General features: G+C 51.8%; 1 protein-coding gene across 1 annotated transcript in view; it reads right to left on the reverse strand.

Annotated features, from left to right (window-relative positions):
* SLC47A1 (solute carrier family 47 member 1) overlaps window positions 1-14957 on the reverse strand; it is a 38246-nt gene extending 23289 nt beyond the window's left edge. The window contains exons 1-6 of the mRNA XM_068977460.1: window positions 14823-14957; window positions 6751-6852; window positions 5142-5210; window positions 3509-3657; window positions 2271-2313; window positions 628-672 (exon numbers count right to left, since the gene is read on the reverse strand). Coding sequence (XP_068833561.1) covers window positions 628-672; window positions 2271-2313; window positions 3509-3657; window positions 5142-5210; window positions 6751-6852; window positions 14823-14957 — 543 coding nt within the window. The remainder of the gene's footprint in view (window positions 1-627; window positions 673-2270; window positions 2314-3508; window positions 3658-5141; window positions 5211-6750; window positions 6853-14822) is intronic.
* Between the last annotated feature and the right edge of the window lie 68 nt (window positions 14958-15025).

Below are 15025 nucleotides of genomic sequence, written 5' to 3' on the forward strand. Positions count from 1 at the left end.
AGTATACAATTCTGATACTAATAAAAATGTGGAATCAGTGGAAACCTTGTTCCATTACGAGGATAACACCTTAACTTTAAGGATGTTAAATAGGTAGAAAGCTTTCTTCTCCACCATCCTGTCACACAAGCCCGGGAGAGCCTGCCCTCATGGGCTGGTACCCTACCACCACCTGGTACCCTATCTATCTGGTCCTTCTGGAAGGAAGTAGACGGTCCCACACATGACTCCACACCCACGGAGCCGGGCTCTGGCCACTGCTGTTAGCCACCCACCAAGAGTCCTGATGACATGAGGCACCTCCCATCGTGGGGAAGGGGGTGCTTTCACATCCCCAGATGGTCGGAGCTGAAAGGTCGACCCCCAACCCCTCCGGAGCCAGGCAATGGTGCAGGGCCAAGAATCCTCCCTGCCGGCCCACCAATAACAATATTTCCAAATGGGAACTGGATCCGACTTTTCCAGTGCCAATAACGACCTGTCCTTTCCTTGACTCCTCAGCCCTGCTTGCACCCCTCAGGGAAACACCCCACAGGGGCTCCGGATAGGCAAGCCTCTCCACCGGGTCTCCCTGACCCCTGAAAGGAGAGATGCACTCACCCCCACAGGACAGGAGAGTCGAGTTACCTGGTTGAGCAGGTACTTCACTTGTAACGTGTAGAGGAAGGTTGCCTGCAAGACAACAGGGGACAGAGGTCAGCATCCTGGCCAGCCTCACAGTGGAGAGCTGAGACCTCGGCCAGCCTGCCCTCCACTCCCACAGGAGGCCCAGGTGGGAGCCCTCTCAGGAGGCTCGGGGGCAGGACGGGAACCCCAAGTCCGGACATCTCTCTTATGGGCGAACACGATCTAAGCACCCCAAGAGGAGCTGGGAGAGTGGTTTCCTTGGGTGCTTGGTTGGGATTCTCCTGGGGGCACTGGGCTGTGCAAGAGGCCCGTGCAAACTCTGGATGGGCGCCCCCTTCTATAGATTAGGCTGCAGTCCTATTTGGTGGAATAAACTCAAGAATATTCGGTTCAGGGACTTCCCTGGTAGTCCAGTGGTTAAGACTTCACCCTCCAACGTACAGGGTGCCAGCTTGGTCCCTGGTCGGAGTGCTACAATCCCACATGTCTCAGGGCCGCCCCCGCCAAAAAAAACCCAAAACATAAAACAGAAGCAATACTGTAACAAATTCAATAAAGATGTTAAATAAATGGTCCACATCCAAAAAAAATCTTAGAAAAGAATATTCAATTTAAAATGAAAAAGTAAAGACCACAATCTCAATTATGAGGGCAAATGACTGCTTCTGAGGTCTGAATTATATCCCCTCCCAGTTCGTATGCTGAAGCCCTCATGCCCAACGTGACCATATTCGATAAAGTCTTTAAAAGTGAAAATGTTAGTCATTTCTGACTCTTTGCAACCCCATGGACTGTAGCCTGCCAGGCTCCTCTATCCATGGAATTCTCAAGGCAAGAATATTGGAGTGGGTTGCCATTTCCTTCTCCAGGAGATCGTCCCAACCCAGGGATCGAATCTGGATTTGATCCTCCAATCTGCATTGGAGGCAGATTCTTAACCATCTGAGCCACCAGGGAAGCCCAAAGTCAATTAAGTTTAAATGAGGTCACTGGGGGGGCCCTGATCCAGCAGGACTGGTGCCCTTCTGGGCAGACAAGTGACACTGGGGGTGGGCCTCCATGCCAAGGAGAGAGGCCTCGGAGGAAACCAGTCCCGACACCTTGACCTTGGACTGCCAACCCCCAAGACTGTGAGAAATAGGTTTCTGTTGTTTAAGCCTGTGATATTTTGTTACAGCAGCTCAGCAGACTAATCCGGCCACGTGTTTAACTAAATGAAATAGCTGTGCTTATTCACCAACCAGGTAGGGCCCCCCTGAACACTAACACACACGTGGGTTCTGTGCCTCAGGCTTAGCAAGCAAGAGCCTCAAAGTTCCAGGTGAGGCCCCTGGGAGTCCGTGGTGGCAAGGATTCACCATCTATAGAAGAAGTCCAAGCTCCTCCCCGTGGGTGAGCAGAGGCCCCTTCTGCTACAGGAGCGGGGACCCTGGCCTCTGCAGCCCTCTTGACCCTGGTGTTTCTTGAGGGACAAAGGTTTGTGTCTTTCCCGAGTATGATGAAAACTACACTTCCTTGAAGGAACCAACTCCTCATGTGGGCATCATCGCAGGGCTGAACCAGATCCCTGAGCTCAAGGCATCTCTGCTGCCTTTTTACCCATGAACCTCAAGGAGGGACCCCCTTACCCCGTGGACACTTACAGGAAGAGCTGGAATGAAGATCATGACATAGGTCTGGGTAAGCCTGTACAAGGAAGAGGGAAAAAGTGACAGAGTGCTCCGTTTCCAGGGAAAGGTAGGCAGGACACAGCAACACTACCTTCACATGCTTGGCTCTTCCTAAACGTACAGGCTGAAGCTGCTGGAGCACCATCGGAATCTACACAGAACATGTCATCCTATGACCCGAGTGATCATTCTTGGTTCTCCCAAGTCTCTCCAGGTCCAGGACAGGGGGTTCAAACTGGGCACCCTGGCTGGGTAATTCTTGCCGTGGAGGCAGTCCTGTGCATCCCAAGATGTTCTGGAGCATCTGGTTTCCACCAGCAGCGACACCCCCATACCAGTTCTGACGTCCAGAAACGTCTCCTAACATTCCAAATGTCCCCTGGGTTCAGAGCCACTGGTTGAGCAGAAAGTCACAAAAGGTCTTTATCAACTAAACCAGCGGCTCTCAAACCTTGTGTCACATTTTAGAATCATCTAAAAGAGCTTTGAAAGACATGGGCACCCAGGCTGCACCCCAGACCAATTAAACCAGAATGCTAGGGACTTCCCTGGTGATCCAGTAGCTAAGACTCTATGCTCCCAAACTCAGGGGGCCCAGGTTCGATCCTTGGTCAGGGAACTAGATCCTGCAACTAAAGATCCCACAGGTGGCAACCAAGATCAAAGATCTCGTATGCAGCCAAATAAATAAATATTTTAACAAACAAATGAAAAGAACAAAATGCTGGAGGAGGGTACCAGGTCGGGGGGTGTTGTTGTTTTTTTTTTTTTTTCTGCCACACCATGCAGCTTTCAGGATCTTAGTTTCCCAACCAGGAATCGAACCTGGCCCTTGGCAGTGAAAGCACAGAGTCCTAACTGCTGCACCACGAGGGAATTCCCCAGCGGTGGGCTTTAAAAGCATTCAGGTGATTTTAATATTGACCAGGGCCAAAAATCACAAAACCGGGAACCAACACCATGAACCACTATTTCACGTGGAGGGTGTTTGCAGATCATATTTCACCCAAAACTATTTACCTGAAAGTTACCCAAATAAGGAGCGGGTATGTTATCCCACAGGCCAGGTATGGAGAATCAGCTGAGGACAGCTTAACTCACTCCTGGTGCGTGGCCTGTCCCTGGCCTTGGGAACCCCCCGAGCCTGAACCTGGCCGGCACCATCTTTCTGCCGGGATGGACCTATCCTGCTGAGGGGTGGCCCATCTCACCTGGACACGGCCGGGTCCTGCCTGCAGAGCAGCAGGATGAGCTGGGTGTTGAGGAAGAGCGCCCAGCAGGGCAGACAGCAGAGCAGCAGCACCAGCACGCCCCGCTGCAGGATGACGCCCACGTGCTTCTTGTTCTGGCTCCCAAACGTCTGCATGCACAGTCAAAACCAACACATTAACACAGAAACAGCACCCTCACTGTCCCCCAGAGGCCTCCAATCACGCCCCATGGGAGACAGATGGCCGCAGAGACTGCTACATTTTAGGCATCAGTGGTTCTCAAACGCAGCTGCTCATCAGAATCACCTAAGGAACATTTCCTATATCTCTGATATTTCATTGTTAGGGTATAGAAACACAACAGGTTTCTGCATATTAATTTTGTGTCCTAGAACTTTACCAAATTCATTGATGAGCTCCAGGTGCTTTCTGGTGGCATCTTTAGGATTTTCTATAGCATCATGTCATCTGTAAACAGTGACAGTTTTACTTCTTCCTTTCCAATTGGGATTTCTTGTATTTCTTTTTCTTCTCTGATTGCTATGGCTGGGACTTCCAATACTATGTTGAATAAAAGTGGAGCAAGAGGGCATCCTTGTCTGATTCTGATCTTAGAGGAAAAGGTTTCAGCTTTTCACCACTGAGAATGTTAGCTGTGACCTTATCATTGTTTGGTCGCTCGGTCATGTCTGACTCTTTGCAACCCCGTGGACTGCAGCACACCAGGCTTCCCTGTCCTTCACCATCTCCTGGAGTTTGTGCAAACTCACGCCATTGAGTCAGTGGTGTTATCTAACCATCTCATCCTCTGCTGCCCCCTTCTCTTGACTTCAATCTTTCCCAGCACCAAGGTCTTTTTCTGTATGGTCTTTATTATATTGAGGTACGTTCCTTCTGTGCCTATTTTCTGAAGAGTTTTTTATCATAAATGGATGTTTAATTTGGGGAACATTTTTAAATCATTGATTACAGAGGATTGATAAAGATGAGTCTGGACTTAACTGGTCCAGAGTAGGTCCCAGACACCAATAATTTGTAAAATTTCCCCATGTCCATGTAATCCTAATGTGCAGTCAGGGTGGCCTCACCTGGAAACCTATTAGAAATATGATGTCCTGGGCCTCCCCCTCCCCAGACCTACTGATGCAGAAACTTGGGGATCGGGGAGGCACTGGAGCCAGCTCCCATTGCTTACAAAACCCACCATGCACATCCCTCCCCAGCCAGCTCAGTGACATCTTGGGCAGCTTGAAATTAGCCACTGGGACCAGCATACACAACCAGTCAGGACACTCCCCATCCACCCCCGAGACCTGGCTCTTCAGGCTTATGGCTGGTGGGGGGCCCCCAAGTGACTCTGACACACATGCACGTTTGAGGACCCCTGGACATACCGAGCTCCACAATGTTGGAAGTGATAAAAGGGACTTTTACAAAACATCCCCTATCTGTCAAGACGTAGCAGTAGGGCTGTCATGCAGAAAAACACCACTTCCCAGACCAGAGAGACCTGCGGCCACACTTTGGAGGCAGCAGGAGAGCTGAGAAATGTGGCAAGGGTTTGCCCTGGGGGTCTCTGCCCTCCAACTGGGGTGGGGCGGGGGGAGTGACCTGACCTGGGGCTCCCACTCACCTGGGAGATGAGTGTGTCACAAGCAGAAGACAAGCCGAACCCCACCGAGACACCAGTAACGTTGACCACCTGGGAACAAACCAGGGAGGAGGCTAGGGGCAGGTTCCCTGTCTGTCTGTCAGAGCCCCGGAGCCCTCAGCACTCCGCCCGGAGCCTGTGCACAGACCTCCCCATGCCCTGAATTAAAGGACGGACACAGTGCTGGGAGGAAAGGACAGTCAAGGCCGTGGTGACCACACTGCATTAGTCTTTCTTAGGCATTTGTTCCCCAGGTCTTGGGCACCTTTTTCCCAGGTTCTGAGAACCATGAACCCTTTTAAGGGGTCTGCGGCATGGCACAGAGCAGTCCTGGGTGAGCCCACTTGCTAGTGACCAAGGATGACCCAAACAACGCCCTGAAGGACTCTGCGAGAGCAGGAGCAAGTCTCAGAGCCAAGACTCAGGCCTTCCAGCATCCACAGCACCCCCAAACCAAGGAAGACTGAGGCCCTGCCTGCCTCCACCTGCTACCCCCCGAGTCTATGGGAGGCACCAGGGACAGCAGTCCCCGCCAGGCCCAGCCCAGAAGCACCAGCTTTCCTGAACTTCCGTGGCCAAGAAGGATCTGCAGGAAGCTTGCTGAGCTCCCCAAATATCTAAACATCAGAGACCAAAAAGGATAATTAAACTAGGGTTGTCCATGCTGCTCCCTGAAAGCAAAGCAAGCCACGAGCCCCTGGGGATGGTTCAGAGCACCTTGCAGGCTCAGAGGTGGCAAGTTCAAATGCCCGATGGGAGGCCGATGCGTGCCTTTCAGAGGACACACCTGCAGCAAGAACTTCAGCAAAACATCTGCTGGCTCAAGTGAGCAAGCCAGCAGGGCCCCCAGGCCAACAACCACGGCTGAGGGCAATGATGCCTCTCTGTGGCTGTGGGGCTCACGTCTGGGGTACAGAGAGGAGTGGTGCCTCCTGATTTTTTTTAACTTTTATTATTTAATTTTTTTAAGTTTTATTATTATTTGGGGGGGTGGGCTAAGCTGGGTCTTTGTTGTGGAGCAACAAGGGATCCCCACCAGGGATCCAGCCCATGTCCCCTGCCCTGAAAGGCAGATTCTTAACCACTGGACTACCAGGGAAGTCCCTCCTCCCGGTTTCAGGTTTGGACCCGGGCACCCAGGGTTTCATATTCTGGCATCTCGGGATAAGAGACAAATCAAGAGCTGGGGGAAGGGGGAGGGTTTCTACTGGTGAACAATTCTCTTCTCCCAGATGTGGGGTCAGGGTGGGAGCCAGAGCTCCAGGGATGGCAGACTAGCTGGCGTGGCAGACAGAATTCTGGCCCTCCAGAGACGCCCCATGCAGAGCCTGGCACCTGAGGAGACACATACCTGGGGCGGCTCCCTGGGGAAGGAGAGGCAGGCTGAGGATGGAAACATGGTCACAGCCCTGCCCACACCTGGAGATTAGACCAGTGAAACCCCTTTCAGACCAGTGGCCTCCAACAGTGAGGGATTCAGACACATACGTGTCTTCCCTGAAAACCCTAAACTCTGATCATCTGTAAGAGCCGCAGGAGCAAATGAACACAGACGGCTCCCTAGCTCGGAGCTGGCCAGCCCCGTACGTACAGCAATTGCCAGTGTGACAGCGTCCAGCTCCAGCTTCCCCAGGTGCCCGCAGAACACAGAGCTCACAAAACCAACGAGGAACACCATCAGCTGGGCCAGGAACTGGGAAGAAATGGAAAACACGAGGCTGCAGGCGAGGGCCGCCACGGCAGTGGAAGGGAGGGGCGGGCCTCCCAGGTGACCCCACCCTCCCGGGTGGGCTCCGACCAGAGGTAAGGAGGTCTGGCTTGCACGGAGCCTCCGCCAGCTCTCACAGGCAAACGAGCAGCCTCGGGTGGACTTCTTGAAAAATATGCAAGTTCATTTGCTACCACCAGTATCATGTTTCTGAGAACTTCCAACTTTTAAAATTATTTTTCACTGTAGATTCTCATACCATAGACGGCATGCCTATTTTCCCTGAAATTTCTAGAGGCTCCCTCCTGAGATGACCCCGTTGTTATTTCAGATTCCTCCTGAGGGCTGAAGAGAACAGCTTTCAACTGCCAACAGAACAGTCCACAGAGAGGAACTCCTGAGGCAGACCTGAGGCTACCTCAGTGGAAGGCGGTGGGGTCTGGAACGATGGGGCAAATCTTTACCAGTCTGCCGAGCATCTCAGATTCCACAAAGCCTCCAATATGACGGCAAATGCAGCTCGGGGAACATGGACTCATTCTCCCTCACCATTCCAGAACTTCCTGCCTCACCTCTGGACACTGACTTATCTCCTCAGGTTAATTTAAAACCACCTTCTGTGACCTGCCAGACCCTGGAGGTGCAGGACTTCCCGGGAAGCCCATCGGCCCCACACGCCCCTCTCAAAGTGCACACCCCGGGTTCAGGGAGCTTGTGCAGGTCCAGCCAGCACTGCTGCCGTTCAGTCCTTCGAGGGCGAAAGCTCCTCTGGTGAGCTCAGGCGAGGCTCCCAGTGACCCTCGTCCTCACTCTGTCGACCCACACTGCCATCGGCCAGTGCCGCAACCACCCAAGATTGCCACGTGGGCATTGGACCTGGCCCTGCTGGTGACGGTACAGGTGACCACCTGCTTTCCCTCCCTACACCTGGGGACAGACAGGTGCATCTCCGCAGGTGGACCCAGATCGACAGACCATGAGAGGCCTGCGCTCAGCCGTGTGTGCACGTGTGCGTGCATGCACGTGTGCGTGCATGTGCGTGTGCGGGGGCAAGGGTGCAAACATCTCCACATCGAATTCCAAACCTCAACCCAGCTCCTGCTTCCCCCACTGCAGAGACCAAAGTTGCGCACTGCAACTAGAGAGAAGCCCCCGCCCAGCATGCTAGAGAAAGGCCCACACAGCAATGAAGACCCAGCACAGCCAAAAATATAGAAATTTTGAAAAAGGTTGATATGAAAAACCCAATTCTGTAGACCCTAAAGTCAGAAACAGGGGCCCCCATAGGCCTGTTCCCAGGAACTGGCCATGAATAAGTGCTGTCCCCACCCCACAGATATTCTGTGGTTTCATTCACAGAGTTGGTGTCTCTTTGATTGTGAATTTATATTAACTGTAAAGGGCACAGGGCCCTTATTTGGGTAAATTCAGCATCACTATCAGTCTTTTCAGATTTTTTTTTAAGCCTTTTTGTGCGTAAACTATGTCTACTTCTGCTTTATTGACTATGCCAAAGCCTTTGACTGTGTGGTTCACCACAAACTGGAAAACTCTTCAAGAGATGGGAATACTAGACCACCTTACCTGCCTCCTGAGAAACCTGTATGCAGGTCAAGAAGCAACAGTTAGAACCAGACATGGAAAAATGGACTGGTTCCAAATCGGGAAAGGAGTATGTCAAGGCTGTATACAGTCACCTGCTTATTTAACTTATATGCAGAGTACATCATGAGAAATGCTGGACTGGATGAAGCACAAGCTGGAATCAAGATTGCCAGAAGAAATATCAATAACCTCAGATAGGCAGATGACACCACCCTTATGGCAGAAAGTGAAGAGGAACTAAAAAGCCTCTTGATGAAAGTGAAAGAGGAGAGTGAAAAAGTAGGCTTAAAGCTCAACATTCAGAAAACTAAGATCATGGCATCTGGTCCCATCACTTCATGGCAAATAGATGGGGAAACAATGGAAACAGTGACAGACTTTATTTTTTGGGCTCCAAAATCACTGCAGATGGTGACTGCAGCCATGAAATTAAAAGACACTTGCTCCTTGGAAGAAAAGCTATGACCAACCTAAACAGCATATTAAAAAGCAGAGACATTACTTTGCCAACAAAGGTCCATCTAGTCAAAGCTATAGATTTTTCAGTAGTCATGCATGGATGTGAGATTTGGACCATAAAGAAAGCTGAAGAACTGATGCTTTTGAACTGTGGTGTTGGAGAAGACTCTTGAGAGTCCACTGGACAGCAAGGAGATCAAACCAGTCCATCCTAAAGGAAATCAGTCCTGAATATTCATTGGAAGGACTGATGCTGAAGCTGACACTCCAATCCTTTGGCCACCTGATGCAAAGAACTGACTCATTGGAAAATACCCTGATGCTGGGAAAGATTGAAGGTGGGAGGAGAAGTGGACAACAGAGGATGAGATGGTTGTTTGGCATCACTGACTCAACAATGGACAGGAGTTTGAGCAAGCTCTGGGAGTTGGTGATGGACAGGGAAGCCTGGCATGCTGCAGTTCATGGGGTAGCAAAGAGTCAGACACGACTGAGTGACTGAACTGAACTGAACTGTCATAAACTGTTGCAAACGATAGTCATAGGTCTGTTTTCCCCTTTTTCATCAGACTTCAATATTTCCAGAACAGTGTCCGGTCAACTCCACAGGCCACAGGTAAGCTGTTTCTGTGGCTTCACAGGAAAATGCATGGTCAGGTCTCTGGGCTGCTTTCCAGGTTTTGCTGATACAAAGTGCACTGCACAGAATGTCTTTCTTACTTGGGTGGGGCCAGACATTTTCTTAGGGTGAATGCCCAGTGCACGGGTGGGATCAGCTGACCCTCTCAGAGCAGAGGCTGGGAAATCTAGCTGAGCTAATCCATGAGTGCCTGTGTGTGTGTCTGTGCGCGCATGAGTGTGTGTGTGTGTGCTCAGTCATGTCTGACTCTTTGTGACCCTATAGGCTGTAGCCCTCCAGGCTCCTCTGTCCATGGGATTTCCCAGGCAAGAATACTGAAATGAGTTGCCATTTCCTCCTCTGGGGGATCTTCCTGACCCAGGAATCAAACCCACGTCTCATGCGGAGCTAATCCACTCAACTGTTGGGTTGAAGGTGGGTCATTCCAGTGGTACAGTCCTTGGATGGCCAGACTTTCCACACCCCAGCCTCAGGGGTGGCGGGGGTCCTGGCTCCAGAGTTCATGTTTGCTAACCACACACCTGAGATCACCTGAGGATGTTGGTCAGAAGACCCATGCCCAGTCCCACTTCAAGAGACAGAGTCCAGATATCCATGGGGCTGAGGGATCTGTCTTTCAGCATACTCCACCCCCCACCCCACTATACTCTTCCAATCAAGAGGGGGCCATCAAGGACCAGACCTACAGAACCTACAGGGCTTGCTGCTGGGCCCACAGGTTGTTCCCCCAGCACCTCAAGGACTCCTGCCTGGGGTTCAGACAGGGCTAAGTGGACAAGAGAGATGGCCGGGCTGTCTGTGCATGTCTCTGCCTCCTGTCATGGAGACCCTCGTTTTCTGGCCAGGAGGCTTTGGGAGAGTGACCCCTGGGGCTGGATGCCAGAAGGACAGCGGGTGTGAGCCTGCCTGGTGTGCCCAGTCAAAAAATGGGCCAAGGAACTAAACAGACATTTCTCCAAAGAAGACATACAGATTCCTAACAAATACATGAAAAGATGCTCAACATCACTCATTATCAGAGAAATGCAAATCAAAACTATAATGAGGTACCATCTCATGCCAGTCAGAATGGCTGCTATCCAAAACTCTACAGGCAATAAATGCTGGAGAGGGAGTGGAGAAAAGGGAACTCTCTTACACTGTTGGTGGGAATGCAAACTAGTACAGCCACTATGGAGAACAGTGTGGAGATTCCTTAAAAAACTGGAAATAGAACTGCCATACGACCCAGCAATCCCACTGCTGGGCATACACACTGAGGAAACCAGAATTGAAAGAGACACGTGTACCCCAATGTCCATCGCAGCACTGTTTATAATAGCCAGGACATGGAAGCAACCTAGATGTCCATCAGCAGATGAATGGATAAGAGAGCTGTGGTACATATACACAATGGAGTATTACTCAGCCATTAAAAAGAATACATTTGAATCAGTTCTAATGAGGTGGATGAAACTGGAGCCTACTATACAGAGTGAAGTAAGCCAGAAAGAAAAACACCAATACAGTATAATACATATATATGGAATTTAGAAAGATGGTAACGATAACCCTGTATGCGAGACAGCAAAAGAGACACAGATGTATAGAACAGTCTTTTGGACTCTGTGGGAGAGGGAGAGGGTGGGATGATTTGGGAGAATGGCATTGAAACATGTATATTATCATATGTGAAAAGAATCGCCAGTCCAGGTTCAGTACATGATACAGGGTGCTCGGGGCTGGTGCACTGGGATGACCCAGAGGGATGGGATGGGGAGGGAGGTGGGGGGGTGTTCAGGATGGGGAACACATGTATACCCATGGCTGATTCATGTCAATGTATGGCAAAACCAATACAACATTGTAAAGTAATTAGCCTCCAATTAAAATAAATAAATTTATATTAAATAAATTTGAAATTGAAAAAAAAAAAAGAAGGTCGATTCTCGTCCACTCCTTTGGAGCACCGAGTACAGGCCAAGCACGGGAGCATAGATCTGAGTAAGGTGAACACCATGGCTCCAGCCCCACCCCAGGGAACCCAGGGCATCACAGGGAAAGATGTTCAACACGGAACAACACAGTGGATCAAACAAGACGGGCACTGCAGACAACACAGGAGCTCAGGAGTCACAGAAGTTTCTGCCGAAACCTGGATGGTGAGCGGGCAATTGAAAGGGCCCTGTCTGTCTGGGAGAACGTTCCAGGCAGGAGGGGGTGGGATGTGAGGGATGGCTGGGGCTGGGAAAAGGTGAGGGCAGGGGGCAGTTGGATTTGTGGGATCTTAATTCCCTGATCAGGGACTGAAACTGGGCCCTTGGCAGTGAAAGCTCCGAGTCCTAACCACTGGACTGCCTAGAAGCTCCCACCTTCGGCCAAGGTCATTTTCTGCCCCCAGCAAGTCTGCTCCTGCGACATCTTACCTAAGGTAACTGATCAACCCCAGCTCCTCATTCCCCACCGACAGGCTAACAGTCAGAGATCAGCCTGCAGGTCCGTGGGCAGGAAGCCAGTCTCTCAGATGCCCTTCTGCTTGGGGGGCATTGTCACTAGTCTTTGTCCTTCAGCCCTAGACCCCCTCAACTCTCTCCCAGGTGAGCCTGTTTCCATGGAGATGGAAACCAGGGCCCTCTCTGGGCCTGGCTACCCCAGATCTTTTCTGTCCTCACCAATGCACTGCACAGCCTGTGTCCCTGAGGAGCACGCAATCCCTCTTTGAGATTATTCTTCAGGACTGACAGTTCAGTCTGGTGAAGAGAAGCTAATGACGAGGAGAAAACTCAGCTGATACGCCTGAGGCCAGGTAACTTCAACAACTGCCTTCCTGCCCCAACAAACGCACAGTTTACCTAAATCTTTAAAGGAAAATGTGGCCCAGCCTCTGTTCAGATGTGCACGGCTCATCTCACACGCTTGCCTTTGTGTTCTGCATTATTCTCTCTTTACAGCCCTCATTTAAAGCTCACTGCAGGTGTGGTAAGTCCTAGTCCCTCAACCCGATTCCTACATTGGATCCTCGTGGGTCACTGTTGATATGAGAGGCCTGGAAGGGACAGGGTGAACCGGAGACAGAAAATCAGAGAGAGGAGCCCCAGACCAGGGTCCTACCTAATGGATGGGGGACCCTCAGAAAGTGAAGAGGGGGACCCTGAGCAGGCAATGAGGGGCACCTCTCCCCTCCCTTGTGCCCCCAGGAAACAGAAAACCCAGAGGAGAGGGGAACAGAGACAGAGAGGGACCAAGAGGAGCCCATATACAACCCAATTAAACCGGTGTCAGAACTCTACGACCCGACTGCGTAAAGCAGTCAGACAGAAACAGTCCCACAAACGGCTGCAAGGAACATTTCCCAACTCTCTGGTTATTTCAGATCATTTCAGAGACTTTTCCTTTGTCTCGGTTTTCTGTTTTTTCTACAAGGAACATAGATTATGTCTATAATTAACATCGTCACAGGCACACACACACAAGTGTACAGAGAGAAAGGGCAGGGGGCTGCATGTCAGCCATGTGCTCACCATCCCTGCAGACCGACAAGGGGACTGGGTGACTCTGGGGGCTAGCAGAGACAGGGGCCTGCCCTGGGAGTGGCTGCATCTCAGAGGCTACCTTGTTTAATTATTCATTTTCAGGGTGGTGTTAGTGATAAAGAACTCACCTGCCAATGTAGGAGACATAAGAGATAAGTTTTCGATCCCTGGTCAGGAAGATCCTCTGGGGGAAGGAAATGGCAACCCACTCCAGTGTTCTTGCCTGGGAAATCCCGGGGACAGAGGAGCCTGGCAGCCTATGGTCCATGGGGTCGCAAGACACAACGGAAGCAACTTAGCAGAGCAATAGCAGCTTTGCATGTTTAGTTGCTCAAGTCGTGTCTGACTCTGTGACCTCATGGACCCAGGCTCCTCTGTCCATGGGATTTCCCAGGCAAGAATACTGGAGTGGGTTGCCATTTCCTCCTCCAGGGGATCTTCCCAACCCAGGGATGGAACCCGCATCTCCTGCATTGGCAGGCAGATTGTTTACTGCTGAGCCACTTGGGAAGCGTTACAGAGACCTTTCTCACAGTAACCTGTGAGATAATGTGGGGCCAAGCATGGTATTATTATCCGCATTTTATGGATGGATTAACTGAAGCCGGAAGAGGTTACCAGCTGACTCAGGTTCACATAGCCATTTCCTAACCTCCCTTCTGAGGTCAAAACAGAGAACTGGACCCACAAGTAAGATTCCTAACCAGGTGTTCTTTTCCCTCTGGCTGCCAACAGCTCCCCGCTACATGGATTTTCAAGCCATGGCTTTCTCCCGGCCTCATCCATGCCACCTGGTACAACACAATGGGCATCCCAGGATCCCACAAACAGCGGGGTCACCATCAGGTCACTCCTGTCTGCCTCAGCCTCTGCAGGTGCAGAATGTCTCATCACCCCAGAGCCCAACAGCTTGGGTGTTAGTCGCTCAGTTGCGTCTGACTCTTTGTGACCCCGTGGACTGTAGCCCACCAGGCTCCTCTGTCCATGGGATTCTCCAGGCAAGAATACTGGAGTGGGGAACCATTCCCTTCTCCAGTCCAAAAGCTTATTCTCCCCTGAGAACCATCTCAGGTTCTTCTTGTCTGAAGAAAGGGCTCCCTTACCCTGTTGATTTGAAAATCACCCAAACTGGCAGGAGAACAATGATGAGATTCTGGTTTGTGGGTGTTGTGGTTTCAGAATTCTAATTACCTTTAAACAGAAAACACAGAAAGAGTCCTAAACTGACAATGATAATGGAGGAAAAAAAAAAAAAAAAAAACCCTCAGCCCCAAAGAGAACCACATCAAAAACGTTTTAAACACAAGACTTGGGGAAGGGCGTGTGAGGCAGGATGCCGCTAGTTTCCTTGGGCAGAGGCCTGAAGATGTGGGTCTAAAAGACACCGCTCCCCACCTGGAGTTACTCCAGAGACGCACGTTCACGGCCGGAATCGACGGCTAGTTTTCGGTGTTCTCCGCAGTGTTTTGCGGTTCTGGTGGCTTCCGCCTGCTCCTCGGCAGCCCTCCTCCAGAGAAGGCTCCGGAGCGGGAGACTGGACGCGGCCGGTCCCACTCCCTAGCTGTCCAGCCGCACAGGGCGGCCAGCGCGGCCCGGGCGCACGCGAAGGCGCCCGGACCTGCCCGCCTCCAGGCTCCCGGGACCGTGGCCCCGCGCGCGCGCGCCCACCGCCTCCTGCTAGCTCTGCGCCCTGGGACCCCCGCCCCCGGGACCAGCCCCCGGTGAGGCCCCCTACTCACCGCGGGGCCCGCCAGGAACAGGAGCGCCCCCAGCTCGCGCCGGAGGTCGGCCAGCCGCAGACAGCGCGGCGCGCGGCGCTCCGGGCTGAGCGCCCGGGCTCCCGGCCCGGGTGTAAGCTCCTCGGCCGCCTCCATGTGCCGGGCGCCGGCCACGGGGAGCGCGCAGGAGGCCGAGGGGAGGACGGGCCGGGCCAGCCGCGCTG

The sequence above is a fragment of the Capricornis sumatraensis genome, chromosome 8 (genome assembly GCF_032405125.1).
Source record: "Capricornis sumatraensis isolate serow.1 chromosome 8, serow.2, whole genome shotgun sequence".
Lineage (NCBI taxonomy): Eukaryota > Metazoa > Chordata > Mammalia > Artiodactyla > Bovidae > Capricornis > Capricornis sumatraensis.